General features: G+C 36.0%; 1 protein-coding gene across 1 annotated transcript in view; it reads right to left on the bottom strand.

Annotated features, from left to right (window-relative positions):
* The window catches only part of SNTG2 (syntrophin gamma 2), a 277,686-nt gene that overhangs the window by 120,185 nt on the left and 141,598 nt on the right, over positions 1-15,903 (bottom strand). Inside the window, exons 5-6 of the mRNA XM_063331136.1 lie at positions 847-890; positions 692-733 (exon numbers count right to left, since the gene is read on the bottom strand). Coding sequence (XP_063187206.1) covers positions 692-733; positions 847-890 — 86 coding nt within the window. The remainder of the gene's footprint in view (positions 1-691; positions 734-846; positions 891-15,903) is intronic.

Genomic DNA, 15,903 nt, shown 5'->3' with positions numbered 1-15,903 from the left:
CATAACACTTGAGAATTCTCAGCATGAAACAGGAGCACTGCATTCAATTCACTTGCAACCCCTGAAAGACTAATTGTGATCACCCAAAGGACATTTCAGTACCTACAGCAGCATCATAAAAAAGATAATGTACATTTTTTATACTTTTGACATTCCTTCTTAAATAGTAAAGGCCTGCTAATTTTTTTGTTTGCATTCTATTGAAATTTCATGGCAAGCAGCCCAGTGTACAGTTTACAGGGAAAACAACAAAAAAGATCATGCGTTCATTGATAAAACTGTTACAGTTCCTATACTGGGAAGAGCAGTTGCACTCCGCTGAACAGAACAGAGGTAACCTACCAGGATTTTACATTTTTGCCTTATTTTGTGCTTTGAAATACTTATTTTAGCTAAGGGATGTAAAAATTACAATATACAATGACAGAGAAGACTCCGTTTTGGCATAATACATTTGTGCCACAAGTGCATATATCGCACTAAGAAGAATCACAGTAAGGGTGCAGAAACAATAACAAATGCTAACAGCCAAAATTAAGCTTTTCGTAATCACATATATGACAAACCTGACTATAGCACTGTGTCTTTATGGTAAAAACCAGTAAACTCATATGGAGTAAGGCTAGAGACAGAACAGCACAGACACATGATATTCTGTACACTATCAAAAAATCAAAGTGGAATGACTTACCACTTCTTCATGGGTAGCACTTTCTACATTTATACCATTAACCTAAAAAGCAAATACAATAGGGAGAAAATTATTTGCAATGTGTAAGTTAGTTAAATAAACATAAAGGTAAGTACGAAACAAATGTCTGTGGAAAAAAATGAATGTTTACTGACCTGTATTATTGCATCTCCTATAAATAACATTCCTGTTTGGTCAGCTGTGGGATTACAGAAGGAGTACATTTTAATTGAAAGTAGTACTGAAAAATAAAGCTATATTCTCTTTCAGCAATTCATTTAGCATGCTCTTTGTAACCTTCATTTTGGTTGTGAGAATACCAATGGCATAGCAATCAGTATTCATCCTATAAAGATAACAGATTCCTAGCAATTTTAAACAAATTAAGAGAGTTACTTCTCATGCACAAAGAACTTATTTAATATGGAATACAAACGTCATCTCTCACTAACGAAGGATTTCATTAAATTATGTGGAAATTGTGATTCACACTTTTCATTATTCTTCCACAAAAGGGAACTAGGAATTTCTGAAACTACTTAGCAATTCCTTTCCCCCGAACAAATTCACAGGGACTGCTATAATTAAAGAGGTTGTGCCTAGAATTTAACACAACTCTTTAACATGAACTTTGAGTTAGCTTTGTTCCTGAGAATAACAAAACACATTATTCCGGTCTGTAATTTGCATGCTTCCTGCCCTACAGCATTAATGGGAATAATGCAATAAAACTGCAAACAATTCTGCACAAACAATGACGTTTTTGAGGTGTATTCTCTAACCTTTTTTTTTTTTTTACTTTTTAGTGCAATTTGAGGATGTTTATCTCTTGAAATTTATTACTTAATTGAAAGTAAGGCTCTGATCCTGCTACGACTGATATGATTAAATAAAGCATATTAGTTTTATATACAATCTTACAGGGTCACAGCTTCAGGCTTTGAAGAATGCAATAAATGTTAACATAGACAGTATTGTGAGATATGGATATAGAGGTAAAAAAGAAAGAAAAAAAATGTATAGAGTATTCTTACCATTTCTGCAATATAGCTTTTGTCACTACAAATGTTCCTTTGGTACAAAATAGCTTTTCTTATATTAAATGTAACTTTCTAATAGATTTTTAATAAATCTTCTTGGCAGATAAAAGATAACAGTTCATTAGTCATACTTTTATCAGTACTTTGGAAAGATTTCACTATTTATTTTAAATACCATGCTACAAGTCGTATTGAAGGTCTTTACCCCACTTCTTATTCTTTAAAAATATGCACGCAATTTGTCATAGCTTGTAGAGAAGAGAGACACCTATGTACAGAAACTCAACTGAATTAAAGCAGTTCAAAACCATCGCGAAGCAATGCTAAGTAGCCTACATCGAGCACATACATTGCCAGAGGTGCTGAACAGTAGCTTGGGCATCTCAATACTAAACTTCTGCTCAAGACGTTAGTAATGCATATACCAACAGTGACACGCACGTGAACCGTTTTTAATTCACTGCTTATGTTAGGGGCATTGGGCTGCTGTAGGAAAGTGGGAGCATACTTGAATCGGAGAAAGAAGGAAGAGGGTGTGTTTGAAATTCCAGTTGTGGGAAAGCAGGAAAGGATAAAATCAAAGGGTGCATGCCTGCTCACTGTGCGTGACTGACTCAGAACTGAGTGGAGAAATTTTGAGTATGTCTGTATTAGCAAGTCATGAGGCAGAATGGAAAGAGATGAGAAATCAAAGCAGTCGGTGCCGAGGCTCCTTACGCCCACACTGCATGGGTTTCAGGGATTTTATTTCAGATCAGTTAGACTGGTATCCCAGTCTGAATGCTCCCAGGTGATGTGACGCTGCCCAAGGAAAGCTATTGCACAAAACTTTTATGTTTTGCGCCCATCCTAAGGCATACCAGTGCCGCACAGAGATGCACTCCTGCTGCCAAAATAGCTAGAACGGGCCACACTGCAGAAGCAAACCTTGCTTACAAGTAATGCAATGGTCCCTGCAATGCAGAGCTTGGACATCAATTGAATGAGGCGTAACACAGTGAGAGCGGGGTCTCCACCTGCTTCAGGAGGACAGTGCATAATAACACAACAGCACGGTTTTGTAATCTTGTTTACAAAGAAAGTTTACAAAGAAAACTGCTTAGTTCTAACAAGAGTTATAATACAATACGTACCCTAGTATCCATCCAAAATAGAAAAGGTAAAATTACAGACACAGGTAAAATTCCTGCGATAGTTACCAGTTTAAGGCTTGAAGAGGAAAACCATTGACATGAAAAGCAGGTAGCTGGAGCATGGTAACTCAGCAGCACCGAAAACAAATCCCTTCCAGGGAGCAACGATCATTGGTCATCCCACAGGGGTAAGGAGTACTGTAATATCCCTAGATACCTACTGTGTGTGTTAGCCAATAAATTTTGCAGTTTAAGAGCAAAAAGCAATTATATCCTGCTCGCAGAGTCTCTACACGCAATCAATCTGTCCAGATAAGTAAATGAGAGAAGGAGCATTATGTGGTCAACACTAAACACTCTATGAATTGAAACGAAGCACAGAAAATGGGGACAATCAGGGCATTTGCTCCAAAAGTGCATTATGCTGCAAACTAACCCAATAATGTAGACACCTCCCTGGCAGCTGCCATCACAGCCAGTGACGATACTCTGACAAACTGTCCTTGCATGTCTGTGATGAGACACTTTGGTTTTAGTCAATTGTCTATAAATTAAAATCAGTGATGATTTCTAACAAAAATATTTTCCCCAAATCAAAATGCAGGGGACATGCCGCTACAATGCACAAGTTACAATACAGTTTGCAAGTATATTAGAAATAAAGTGATTGGAAAAAACTCTTTGGAAAGAGACAAAAAGGCAGTCTTGTTTCTCTAAGGCGTATTTTAAATCTGAAGACAAGACGTCTACTGATGTTTTCTTTAAGTCATATGTTCTCTACATGACAAAAATTTTAATTTTCAGTAGAATGTTCCAGGCTGCGTGGGACTTCTCCCAGTGGTAACATCCTTGTATACGAAGGTGTCTATGAAAGGCTGCTCTGTAATTATCAGTCACTATGTGTAAAATGAATCAGCATTAAAAACAAAACACTTCAGAAAGAGCTTTGGGATACCAAGGAGCACATAACCTTATTCACAGAAACAGTAAATATAACTTCTTCTAGAATCCAGTATACCTCTTTAAGTTTTACTTGAAATAATATTTTAGTAGCAGTGAACTGAACATGGCCGAAAAAAAAGATTTTGAAAAAAAAAAAAGGCAGCACAAAGTAGTGATAAGTAGGAATGTACCAGGCTGTAAAAGAAAATTAAGTGTTGCTGCAACAATTAGTGCTACATCACCTTTACTCTACATCTTAATTATCTTTAAAAATGTTTAATATTGATTAAATGCTGTACATTGATTACATTCACAAGTGATACTGCAGCAGAAGAAAAGCATCAGGGAAACACAAAGGGGCTTATGTTGAAGAAATAATATGAAATTAACTTAGTTTTGAGAACATTAGACTTAAAAAACTTTCCCAAAAGCAAATGACTCATCATTCTAGCCATTAAAAAAAATAATTCAGACAGAGCCATGAACTATAAAAAATTATTTTGTGCTTGGTGAGAAGTAAAAATAACCAGTAATTCTTTCTAGCTTTGCCTTGTTTCCTTCTGCTATCCATTAGGGCTGAAGAAGGGCTGTATTAAATTTTCCAACATTTGCAAGATTTTAAACCAGTACATTTACTGAACAGACTCTTGGGAAATTTTGACTTGCCACATGTTAATTGATGTACCATTCTATGCAGTTTTGAGTCTGTAAATAATGTGATGTTCTGATATTTTTCAAGATTGATCACAATACAATTTTCACTCAATTTTTGTTGAATTCCTGTATCACACAAGAAACGTATCAGGTACTACGTCCTCTGACATTATTAGTGATGCACACAAACACGCTGCTTAAAGCGCACAATGAATTGCATTGACTTCGTGCACCTCTCAATTCATAAGCTTAACTTTAAATAAGTATTTCATTGCATAAAGAAAATCTTAATGACTAGTTAAGAAACTAGATTAAATAAAAAGACGACTAGAGAAACTAGTATATAGGATGCAAGAGACTTGTCAAGGTCATCCAGATGTAGTTTTCCCTCCTCTCTTATGAATAGGACATAACTACAGTCATGACTATAAAGATACACCTACTGCAATTCGCTTTCATTTTTTTTTAGTAAAAAGAAGCAGTTTGACATTTTGAATCTATGTTTTAAAACACAACTCTATTAACTCAGACATTGAAAACTGCCATTTTAGGTCAAGTTACTTGATTAAACGTAATTTCTTTGTTAAAATAAAATAAAAATCAACTTTCCAAATTTCTATTCTTAACCATGAGATTTCCTTAGTTTAGTTTTTTTCCTCTTTATATGCGTCCAGTTTGTCACGTAAAGAAAAGCCGTAAATCACTCAGTAATACAATGTGTTCTATCCAATAGCCATGCCATTATTCTATTGTGCCAGGTTCCCCATGCTGAATTAAGTGGCACATGGGGAACTGGGACTTTCTCTCCACTTTTCTCAGTGCCTATGGAGCAAGCAGAAAGAGATAATTTCGGTTTTTTAAAAGTACGGTATCTACCCATCAAGAAGTCACTTCTAGATGTAAGCATACGCAAGCCTGAAGCACTGAAGCTCAACCCATTATAAGAATCAATTCAATGTGAGAGCGACACAGGATGAGATAGATGAGACAGGTACCGGACGCAGGAGTAGGCAAAGACTGCATGTAGAAAGGAGCACAGGTTTGGAGAGATAATAACGGGCCTTATATGAATGAAAGCATAGGATATTCAGCAGTGCTACAGCAATTGCCATCGATCCTCCTCAATACCCTGATCATGAATGCCTTAATGGCAGAATGAATCTCCTGCTGACTCATCAGTGAATAAAAACGCTACTCTGGGAATAGGTTATGGGACTGTTGAAAAGCCGAGGCCATCCTGTAGCACAGTATTTTAGATGGCACTTTGCACAGCTGCACAGAATACAGTGTTGTATCTGCGAAGTTAACACAAAGTAAAACTGGTTTGGCCTGGGAAGTCAGAAGAGGGATCTGGATGGGCTGGATCGATGGGCTGGGGCCAATGGTATGAGGCTGAACAAGGCCAAGTGCCGGGTCCTGCACTTGGGTCACAACAACCCCATGCAGCGCTACAGGCTTGGGGAAACAGTGGCTGGAGAGCTGCCTGGCAGAAAAGGACCTGGCGGTGTTGGTCAACAGCTGGTTGAATATGAGCCAGCAGTGTGCCCAGGTGGCCAAGAAGGCCAACAGCATCCTGGCCTGGATCAGGAATAGTGTGGTGAGCCTGACTAGGGAAGTGATCATCCTCCTGTACTCGGCACTGGTGAGGCCCCACCTTGAGTACTGTGTCCAGTTTTGGGCCCCTCACTACAGGAAAAACATCGAGGTGCTGGAGTGAGTCCAGAGAAGGGCAACAAAGCTGGTGAGGGGTCTGGAGAACAAGTCTTCTGAGGAGCATCTGAGGGAGCTGGGGTTGTTTAGCCTGGAGAAAAGGAGGCTGAGGGGAGACCTTATCGCTCTCCACAACTACCTGAAAGGAGGCTGTAGAGAGGTGGGGGTCGGTCTCCTCCCCCGCGTAACAAGTGACAGGACAAGAGGAAATGGCCTCAAGTTGTGCCAGGGGGAGGTTTAGACTGGATATTAGGAAACATTTCTTCACTGAAAGGGTTATTAAGCATTGGAACAGGCTGCCCAGGGAAGTGGTGGAATCGCCATCGCCGGAAGCGATGTGAAGGGGTAGATGTGATGCTGAGGGACATGGTTTAGTGGTGGTTTTAGCAGTGTTATGTTGATGGTTAGACTCAATCATCTTAAAACTCCCTTCCAACCTAGACGATTCTATGATTCTATACCTGTTTTCTCATCAGCTGGGACTATATAAAGAACAACGTGAACTATAACAGTGTGCAGGCACCAGAGGTGTCACCAGGAAAGACTCTTTCATCCAAGCATCTGAGCAAGAACTGATCACTCTGGACATAGTTTTCCTTACAGTTTGGCAGATGGCAACATGTGCATGCAATTGATACCAAGAATTGTCTAGGACAATGTACGTGCTAGCAACTGTAAATTTCTTCCAATTTTGTTCCACAAAAGAAGTACCAACAAACCCAGTTTCTTTCTGTTCTATCCACTGCACCAGCTAGGGTCCTGTAGACAACGTAAGGCTGTGTTTTTTCTTGTAACACTGGAATGGTTGGTAACGTCATGGGCAGGGACCCTACCTGGAAAGGTGATGTGGGCAAGAGGTGGGGTTAGAGACCAAACGGGTACATTGGTCAAAAACCAACTACTTTTGCTGCTGCTTTTAGAAGCGCAAATATGGTAAGTTTGGGAAAACACAACTTACAGCAAGAAATCATCGTGCCTGTGTTCAAAAGTGAAAATTATTATTTTGTTCCATATAAAAAATGTGCAATTATTAGGATGGAAAAATCAGGGGGATCATACCAAAATACTAAATCCTTTAAAGAAATTAACACAAGTAATTAAATGTGATTTTTTGCTGCTCTGTGGTGACAGTAAAGCTGAGAGCAAAAATCTGGACCTTTTATTTTAATTAGGAATTGCCTAATTTTACTTTCTGCTTCCCTTCTCTTCCCTACTGGCACATAATTCAAAATAGTTTTATAGCCCTTATTTATTTATTTACTGCCCCAAGATTACTGTAGTACTAAAAAGCTACACAGACAGAAGCTAAATGTAGAGAGGCAACTAGAGGATAAACATACGAATCTGTAATATCAAGAGACATCACCTGACATAATATTGCCAAAAAAAGAGGAAAAAAACTGTATCTAAACACTCTAAGTTCTAATCTTACACTACTATAAAATCAATCTCAGTATTAAAACTTTTACCATATCATGATATGTAGTTGCATCAGATTCCAAAAAACTAGACAGGATTAGGTTGGCTGAACACTTGGATAAGAAATCCATAAAATAAGTGCTGCTGAAAAAAGTGATGTTTTCTGACTCAGTAAGTTTTGCTCAAGACATGAATTCATTGTTAAACTAATGCAAAGTACACCTCCAGAAGACATTATGCTTTTTGAAATAGAACTGGAATAAGTTATGAGGAATTTGAGATGACTTATGACTTTCTACAGTGATAGAAAGAAACGTTTGTACCAATAATTCAGCCAAATTCCATGCTAGCTTGTGACACTAATTTCTGGCTTTATTTCACTAAAAATACCACTATTTTTTCCCCCGCAATTTCTTAGAAACTACCGTTAAATAAATTGATATTGTTTACTGGAAAAGAAATGGCTTTTACTTTGAGAAAGAGAACGGCATTTAACTCCTAATAACTGCACATGATCCTGAAAAAGACCGATTTACAAAGCGTACTGTAGACTCCTTTGTATTTTGGGTAGACACGAGTACTGCTGTTATTATCAAAAGGACATTGAGAAGGATCTGGGGGTCCTGATGGACAACTTATGGGCAATTCTCTCACCCATTTTCCACTCTATTTTCGAATGATCAGCAAGTATATAATTATTTCTAGACTTATGACCATCTTCTGAGATTTTTTTTTTAAACAGAATTAGCTTAAACTGGAGATTTTACACTTAGTAATAAAGCAAACTGAAAACAGGAGACATGAATTGCTAAAACTTTTACCTTTTTTCCACATGAAATATTTTAATTCTAAAGAAAGCAGAAAATATTGAAGAGGAAAAATGTTACAGAGATGAATCTGTCTTGAGGTGTTCAATACCGGCTTTGCTCCTTCACCTTCTCCGTTTAGATGACCTCAGCAAAAAACAGGTTTTCAGAACACACTGCTGACTAGAATCTTCTACTGATAAAACCATTTTTTCTATCAATGTCTAGCATTGAATTGAACTTGAAAGGGAAACTACTGTAAAAACAAATTTCTAATATTTTTCACTGCAAACTGTTAATGGGATAAACTTAACTTTATTACAAACAAATATTGCTTTATATTTTATATATGCCAAAAAGTAAAATGAGGAAGATGTAGAAGGGTAATTAGCAATTGCAAAAGCATTAAGGAACCTTAACCTTAAAAAAGAAAACCTTTTATTCCCTGCCATGACTTTTAGAAGGCAGAAGGTATTATAACTGCTCAAATTTCAAAATACCATTTTGTTACTATTGCCTAGTATTTCAGAGAGCCTACGTTAATAGACTAAATTTGCCATTTTTTTACTGACCTGGTGAGGACAATGGTTGCATGTATACCAAAATTGAGAAGACTAGAATCTGGAAACGTCCTGAGTGTAACACTATGTTTAATTAAATGTGCTTTGAAATACGGTGTGGAAAAAAGTTTTAAAGTTCAGTTCTGTCTACCCATCTAACTCTTAGCAGTAACTCAAGCAAAAAGTATTAAAAGGCTTTTTGATAGTTTTCTGATTCCAAACAGGTTTGTGACCCGAGCTGCATTGCCAGTTTATCACGTGATCTGTAAAAAGTACCAGCATACTCTGTGATTCAATAGAATTTCAACCTGCTTTAGGAAACAAGAGGAGAAAAATTCAGATGGTCTGAGTTCCCTGCAGAAGTCCCTCGATGCAAGACCCTTAAGCCAAACCAAATGGCAATGTGATTCTTGTAGGTGTTTCCAAACAAGTAACACTACGGTATGAATTCAGTAAACAAAACCTAGACACAACAGGTTAGCTATTTAATTTAGGAAAGAGTCCTAGTATAGCTCAGGTTAGCTTGTAGATGTTGCAGCAGAGAGAGCCCACAGGAATGGTTACCACAATAAATTCTTACTAGAGAAAAATACTTCCAGTTTTACATGCATTTAGTAAATGAATTCTTCATCATTTGATTTTGCCTTTATAGAAAAATATTAATTTTCAACATAAGGAAAAAAAATTGAACATGAGTAGTGTAAGTAAAATTTTGCCTAATTAAGTCACGATAACTAAGATGTGACTATAAGAAAAGTAAAGCAGATATTTTTTAAAATGTATCTTCAGAAAATTTGAAAGTGCTACATTACTACTGTCATTTATTACTTGGGATACTTGCTTAACCACAGCTAATAAGTCCCTTGAGTTTGAAAATAAAACTCGTGCATCTTACATGGACAGAATTCAGAAGTAAGCAGCAATAATTAAGATGCAAAAGCAATAGTTATAACTATGAATAAGTTATATTTCATTAAAAAAAAAAGTTCTACTAGCCAGCATAGCTAACACACTATTACGAGTCAATGAAAACCTGTTTAAAATTGAAAAAAAAAAGTGGTATTTCTAGGAATACAGTTAGGAGTGTTAGAAGCTGTAGGTACTCTGTGTGTATAATGAATCTAAATGCGGTATTTTCAGTATTATTACAGTATTTTTTAGGTAAAAATAGTTGTGCACATTTTAAAATTAATTAATCACTTGGAGAATAAATTGACAAAGGAATGTAGTAAAACGCAAAGGAAGATGAATCTGATCACACAATTGCAATATTCTAAGGTGTGAGGCTAGCTCTAATAGACATCAGATTAATATCACATTTAAGTGAGCTGAATAACATAATATAAAGTTAGATAAGTTTTGAATAGGTAACATTATATAAGGAAATAAGTTAAAATCTGGCATTTTCAATCTTTTCTTCCAGAATATGTAAATAAGTTTTCATTAAATTCTACTCTAGTATGCAAAAAAGTTTTAAATGCTGTAGAGGTGATAACTGGAAAACAAGCTTGGAGACTAAGGGGGGATGCCAAAAGCAGAAGAAATACATACTTTAAATGAGTTACAAGAAGAGAATTAGTTCCTAAAATAGCCTAAAACATCTTTATTTCAGAAACCAGTAAGGGAAAGATAAGAACAGTGAAAAGACCAAAAATAGAGCTTCCCTGCAATTGCCAAAGGATGTCATTAAATTTCTCATATTATTCCATGTGACATACTCTCTGAGCAGAAGGGTCGTTACATTTGCTCTTTCCATCAAATATTCTATATGATTCTTGACTGCTTCAGCAACAAAACCACCCATCCTCAGAGGGACTTCAGGCAGTTCTCTCCTGAACACTTTATCTGAATGAAAACATATTATCTACTTCTCTAATTTCTCTCCACAGAATAATTATCTTTAACCTTTTTCTTCAACCTGGACTGTAGCGGTAACAAAGTCAAATAGTAATTTTAAGTGCTGTTTCATTAGACTTCTGCAGTTCATGAGGGAACTACCTTGTTAATCAGAGGTAGGTAAATGGAAGAAAGAACAGAAACTCTACATGTCAGTGGCATCCTACGGCCACAGTTTATTCACTCAACTGCTGCCTGGACCAGGTGACAACTAAGACAACGTAATGTACTTTTCACACCTTTCTCTATTTAGTTCAGAGTACAAGAATATTAACTGTAATATTACAGGTCCACTGAAATAACAAATAATGTTTTTCAGACTTCATATCTACCTTTTTGTTTCATAAACTGCAAAATGCACCTTCCAAAGAGAACATTCATCATAAAACCCTATAGAACTGTAATGCAGCTTCCAGAAACATTTTATACTTTAACATAGCTGTTAAGCAAAACTAGTTTTCTTTTACTGAAAGTTGATCTTCACGTGCAAGAAGAATTTGATCACTAATATACTCTTTGAATACAATTTCTTTACCCACTGAACAGAAAAGCATTATTCAGTATCAGGAACCTAATGCACATGTTTTTAGACTCAGACACACACATATGTATGTACATATATATAAAGGCTCACTTCTGGAAAGTACACAAGCAGCTGCCTACATCTAGAGCTGGAAAGCTAATTCACTGTTCGTTTTCTTTTTAGCCAAACTGTAAGAATACAAACAGATTTCAAATTGACCTAAAATGGGAATGCTTTGTTTTTCTCTGTAAAAATGAGTTCTGGATTCATCAAGCTCTTTGAATCCTGTTAAAAAAAAAAAAAAAACAAAAACACAAATTCTACAACAAAACAAAATTCCTAAGTGAAACTTACAAATAATTAATCCCAAATCTCTTCTTTCCAAGAATTACTTATGAATAATTTTAATTCATAAATATATGCATTTCATTGTAGCAATGAAAACATTACCCTTTTAAAAACATTTATTAGATCTGATTCTAAGTATATGCCCATTCAGTTCAATAAACATTTAAAAATTAACTCTTTGCATCCTTCTACCCAAAGAATGCTTTCATTTTAGGTCAATAATTTAAGTCCCTTGCTTCAGCATTTAACCCTCAAAACAAATCCCAGTAGTATAAATTGTTCTAGAACCTCAACTCAAGAATTCATCTACCTATGTGCTCCTCTCTAAATATACAATGACTGCTGTTTGTACCACTGTACCTTAAGTACGTTAACTATTACTTTGAATAAAAATACATTTCCGAATCGGGGATCGAAGTACCTTCTTTTTACTTGTTGACTGATCTTTAACAGTTCATTAAGATGTCCTTTCGATTAAGAGGTACTGCCTTTTGCAGCCCACCTAGTCTTGAAGAGGTAACAATAAAAAGATAAATCCAAAATGCTAAGAATGTTCTTCTGTGCCTTCTGAAAATAAATTTAGAGCTGGAGGCACAGGTCCAAGAGAGAGAACAGTGAGCAGATGCTATCTTCAGATCACATTAGCTTTCCAGTAATACAGAAGAAGAACACTAGCAAAGATAATTAAAAATTAATGATAGAAAATATGAATAATCCTAAAAAAAAAATGAAGACATTTGAAAGTGATATTAGGAACGGTGTACAAATATTAAATGCCATCCATCTTCAGATGTCTTATGTTCAAATGAGGCCTTTCTTCTGTTCAAAGATGGCCTTGTGTTCAGTCTTCACCTTCATTAGCATAAGGCATAACACAAATTTTTGATCCATTCCAACTTCCTTATAAACGCAAATACCTCCATTTGGGCTTAACTCATCCTTGATCTTGACCTTGCTGGCCCAGTGGAATGAACCTCCAAGGCTGACGAAGCCAAGGTGAGCGCAGCTGCAGGAATGAAGAACATCAGCTACGAATATAACCATGCTGTGCAGCTTGACCGTAATCTCACATCATGCCCACTGACTTGTTCTGAACTAGGCTTGGTTACCCTACTTGTACCACCCTTGTGGATGACCAGAGGCAACACAGAAAAAAATATCTATGGGAGAAGTATCACATATGCTTGCATACTAAACCGTCTTTGCTTGGCACGTAAGTGTAAGTGAAACTGTTAAAAGCCCTCATCAAACTGACTTCATGTCCTCCAAACAGATGGTCCTCAACACAGGCAGCCAGGATGTGATATTTGGACACCGCCTGTGTTTGCAGAGCACACGATTTAAGCCAAGAATGTTTCAGTGGCTAACGTCCTGAGTTTGTTCCAATCCTGCCAGGGTATGTGGCATCCCCAGTCAGAAATGGACTAAGTACATAAAATGGAAGATTTTTCAATGCAGCAGAATGTGAGTTATAAGTCACCTTTTATCACAGAAGGTGGGAAAATGCTTTCAAATTAAGGTTTTATCATTTTTGGCTCTCAAGAGAGAATCTTTTTTGAAACTGGCAAAATGCAAACTATCCCCATTCCACCAGGTTTTATTAAATTTTATTTGAATACTTTTATCACACCTCAGTGAGCTAAGCCCACTGTTCTGCTTCATCATTGCTGCTTATCTGACTCCACATGTTGCATGAGATATGTGCAGAGCTCACAGCAGTAGCCACATTATTACAGCAGGTCTCAAGAAAATGGAAAGTTGTATCAAGGTAACAAAATGTGATTGCTAACTTGATAATTTTGCAACACAAAAAAGAAATTTGATTGCTTGATCTTTGTACAAATAAAATTTCCAATACTATATGCAGTAAATCACTTGTATGTCTGATGAAGTTAAATTTCAAAGTCCATTTGTTTTTACAGTCTCCACCCTTCAGATTCCATAAATTCTTAAAGACTCTTTAGCAATTAAAAATGGGAGTAACAGGTAACAGAGAGAAAAATGTAAACACATGAAAGGTCATACACTTTACTCATATATTGTGTATAAGGCTTCTTTAAAGGATATTTAATGGATCTGACAAAATTTCTTACAGATTCACTGTACAAGTAAGCCTGACTGAAAGCCTGACTGATCTGATTCCTTTCAAAGTTCAGGATATTCAGTTACACGTCTCTGAGAACAGGACTCACCATCTATTTGACTGTAAACCTACTGCAGTCCTTACTATAAATAAATTGTTAATACTAATTATAACACATATATAAAAATAATACACACCTAGAAGCTATTAGGAAATCACCAACTACTATACAATGATTTACTCTATCTTAAGCCAGTTTCAAAAGGAAAACACAGGGAAGCAATGCTGTATTAAATTACATAAACCCCTAGAGAAACCATGAATCACTCTTTGAAAATCTTACTGAGAAGCCTGAACATCAACAGTATCTTTTCATAATCTGGGTGATTATTAGTAATGCTGCTAATACACTGAGTCAAGTGGATGATTTGATACACGGGTAGGAAAAAAAAAATCCTTGCTTTGGAAGTGAAATAATTACCTACGGGATTAAAATTACTCTGTAGCTAATTATATCACTTTACTTTTGAATTTATAAATGTGTTTGCCTTTACTTGTTCTCATTGTGTCTGGCAAAGGACTTTTGTCCCTGTGAAATTAGCTTTAGCAAAAGCTTTGGTGGTATGAAAAAAATGTAACCTTTGTTAGACTGGAAGACAGAATCCACAGAAAAAATGTAAAGGGTTGAAACTCAGTGATTAGCCATTAGCATTGCTCTTAATATTGTTGAGGAGGGCATGTGCCCAGGAGAAACTCAGGACATTCTTTACTGTGATTTGCAATACACTGGACATTAGCTGACCACTTACTCTTGTCTTTCAGAAATGTAAAGCTATGCTCCTTAACTGAGATTCTGTGTATGTTTCAGTGAACTTGTTCAGGAAAGTCTTATTGACTAGAGTGATCTAGGATACCTTAATCTGAAAGTTATAAACACAGTGATCACAGCTGAGAAGTCTCTAAGAGCGTCAAAACTGTAAGAAGAGTATTTATTACCACTGTTGCTACAGAAGTGCTTGTGTTGAATAATGAAATCAAATAAAATTGAAACGCTCACCCTGTCTCAACAACTGAAGAGCAAATGCCTTCAGCTGCTGCTTAGGTCAATACCAACAAAATCACTTCTATATTTGAAAAAAAATTTAAAGAGTACAATGACAGCTGATTAATTACATTATTTAGGATAGCACAAGGTTGTACAGATATAAAAAAGAAGCAACTGCTTTATTCTATTAAACTTCTAGCTTTGGAACTATAAAATAGCAGTGTAACCAAACAAAGTAAGGTTGGAAATATGATTTTGCAGTGTTGTCCTACGATGGGCATTACATTTCACAAACAGTATCAGACATTTTAGGAAATCAGTACTTTAGTCAGTAAGGTCAATTTTACTCACGTAAGTTTGGCCATTTTACTCAAGGACCCAAAATAGTAAAATCCCTCATAGTAAAATTCCTGATAAGAAATCCCTTCTTTATCAGGTAACTGAATGTATTTTCAAATGTTACTGCATGATACAACTTTTTTTTTTCTTTTTCATTCAGTGTATTTGCTTGGAGCAGCTCACTAAACTCAAAGCCACCTTTGAAGCCAGCCTATCGGTTTCACGGTTATTAGTACCTTGTATAATGAAAGTCCATTGGTGATTTATTCACATTATGTACATACAGATGTTCAATCGAAAATTTAGTTTGAGATAAATCTGTATGAGTCTCATCTCTCCCTCATGCTTAACATTTCCTCTCTTTATAACCAACACGAATATTTTTCCAGATATCCTTTTATACATAAAAATATATGTATTGAACTACGTGTATGTGTGCATTCATGTATAGAGAGGGAGAATGAATGCACATATTTTTAGAACTTGTTATTTTCCCTTAAATAATATTACCAGATTGTTTCTTATAACATTAAAGCACTAGAATCTTAAAACAGAAATCTTCCCTCAAGGTAATCTGTGAATTAAATTTGGACATATTTTCTTCATTACTATTAATTACCAGTTAAATATGATACTATCGAAGTAACACTGTGAACAGCTTTTGTTATTACCTTTTTCCTATACTGACTAATGGCAACACTTTGAGATTTTTGA

This window comes from Chroicocephalus ridibundus, chromosome 3, assembly GCF_963924245.1.
Source record: "Chroicocephalus ridibundus chromosome 3, bChrRid1.1, whole genome shotgun sequence".
Taxonomy (NCBI): domain Eukaryota; kingdom Metazoa; phylum Chordata; class Aves; order Charadriiformes; family Laridae; genus Chroicocephalus; species Chroicocephalus ridibundus.
This window is presented reverse-complemented; position numbering and strand designations above follow the sequence as displayed.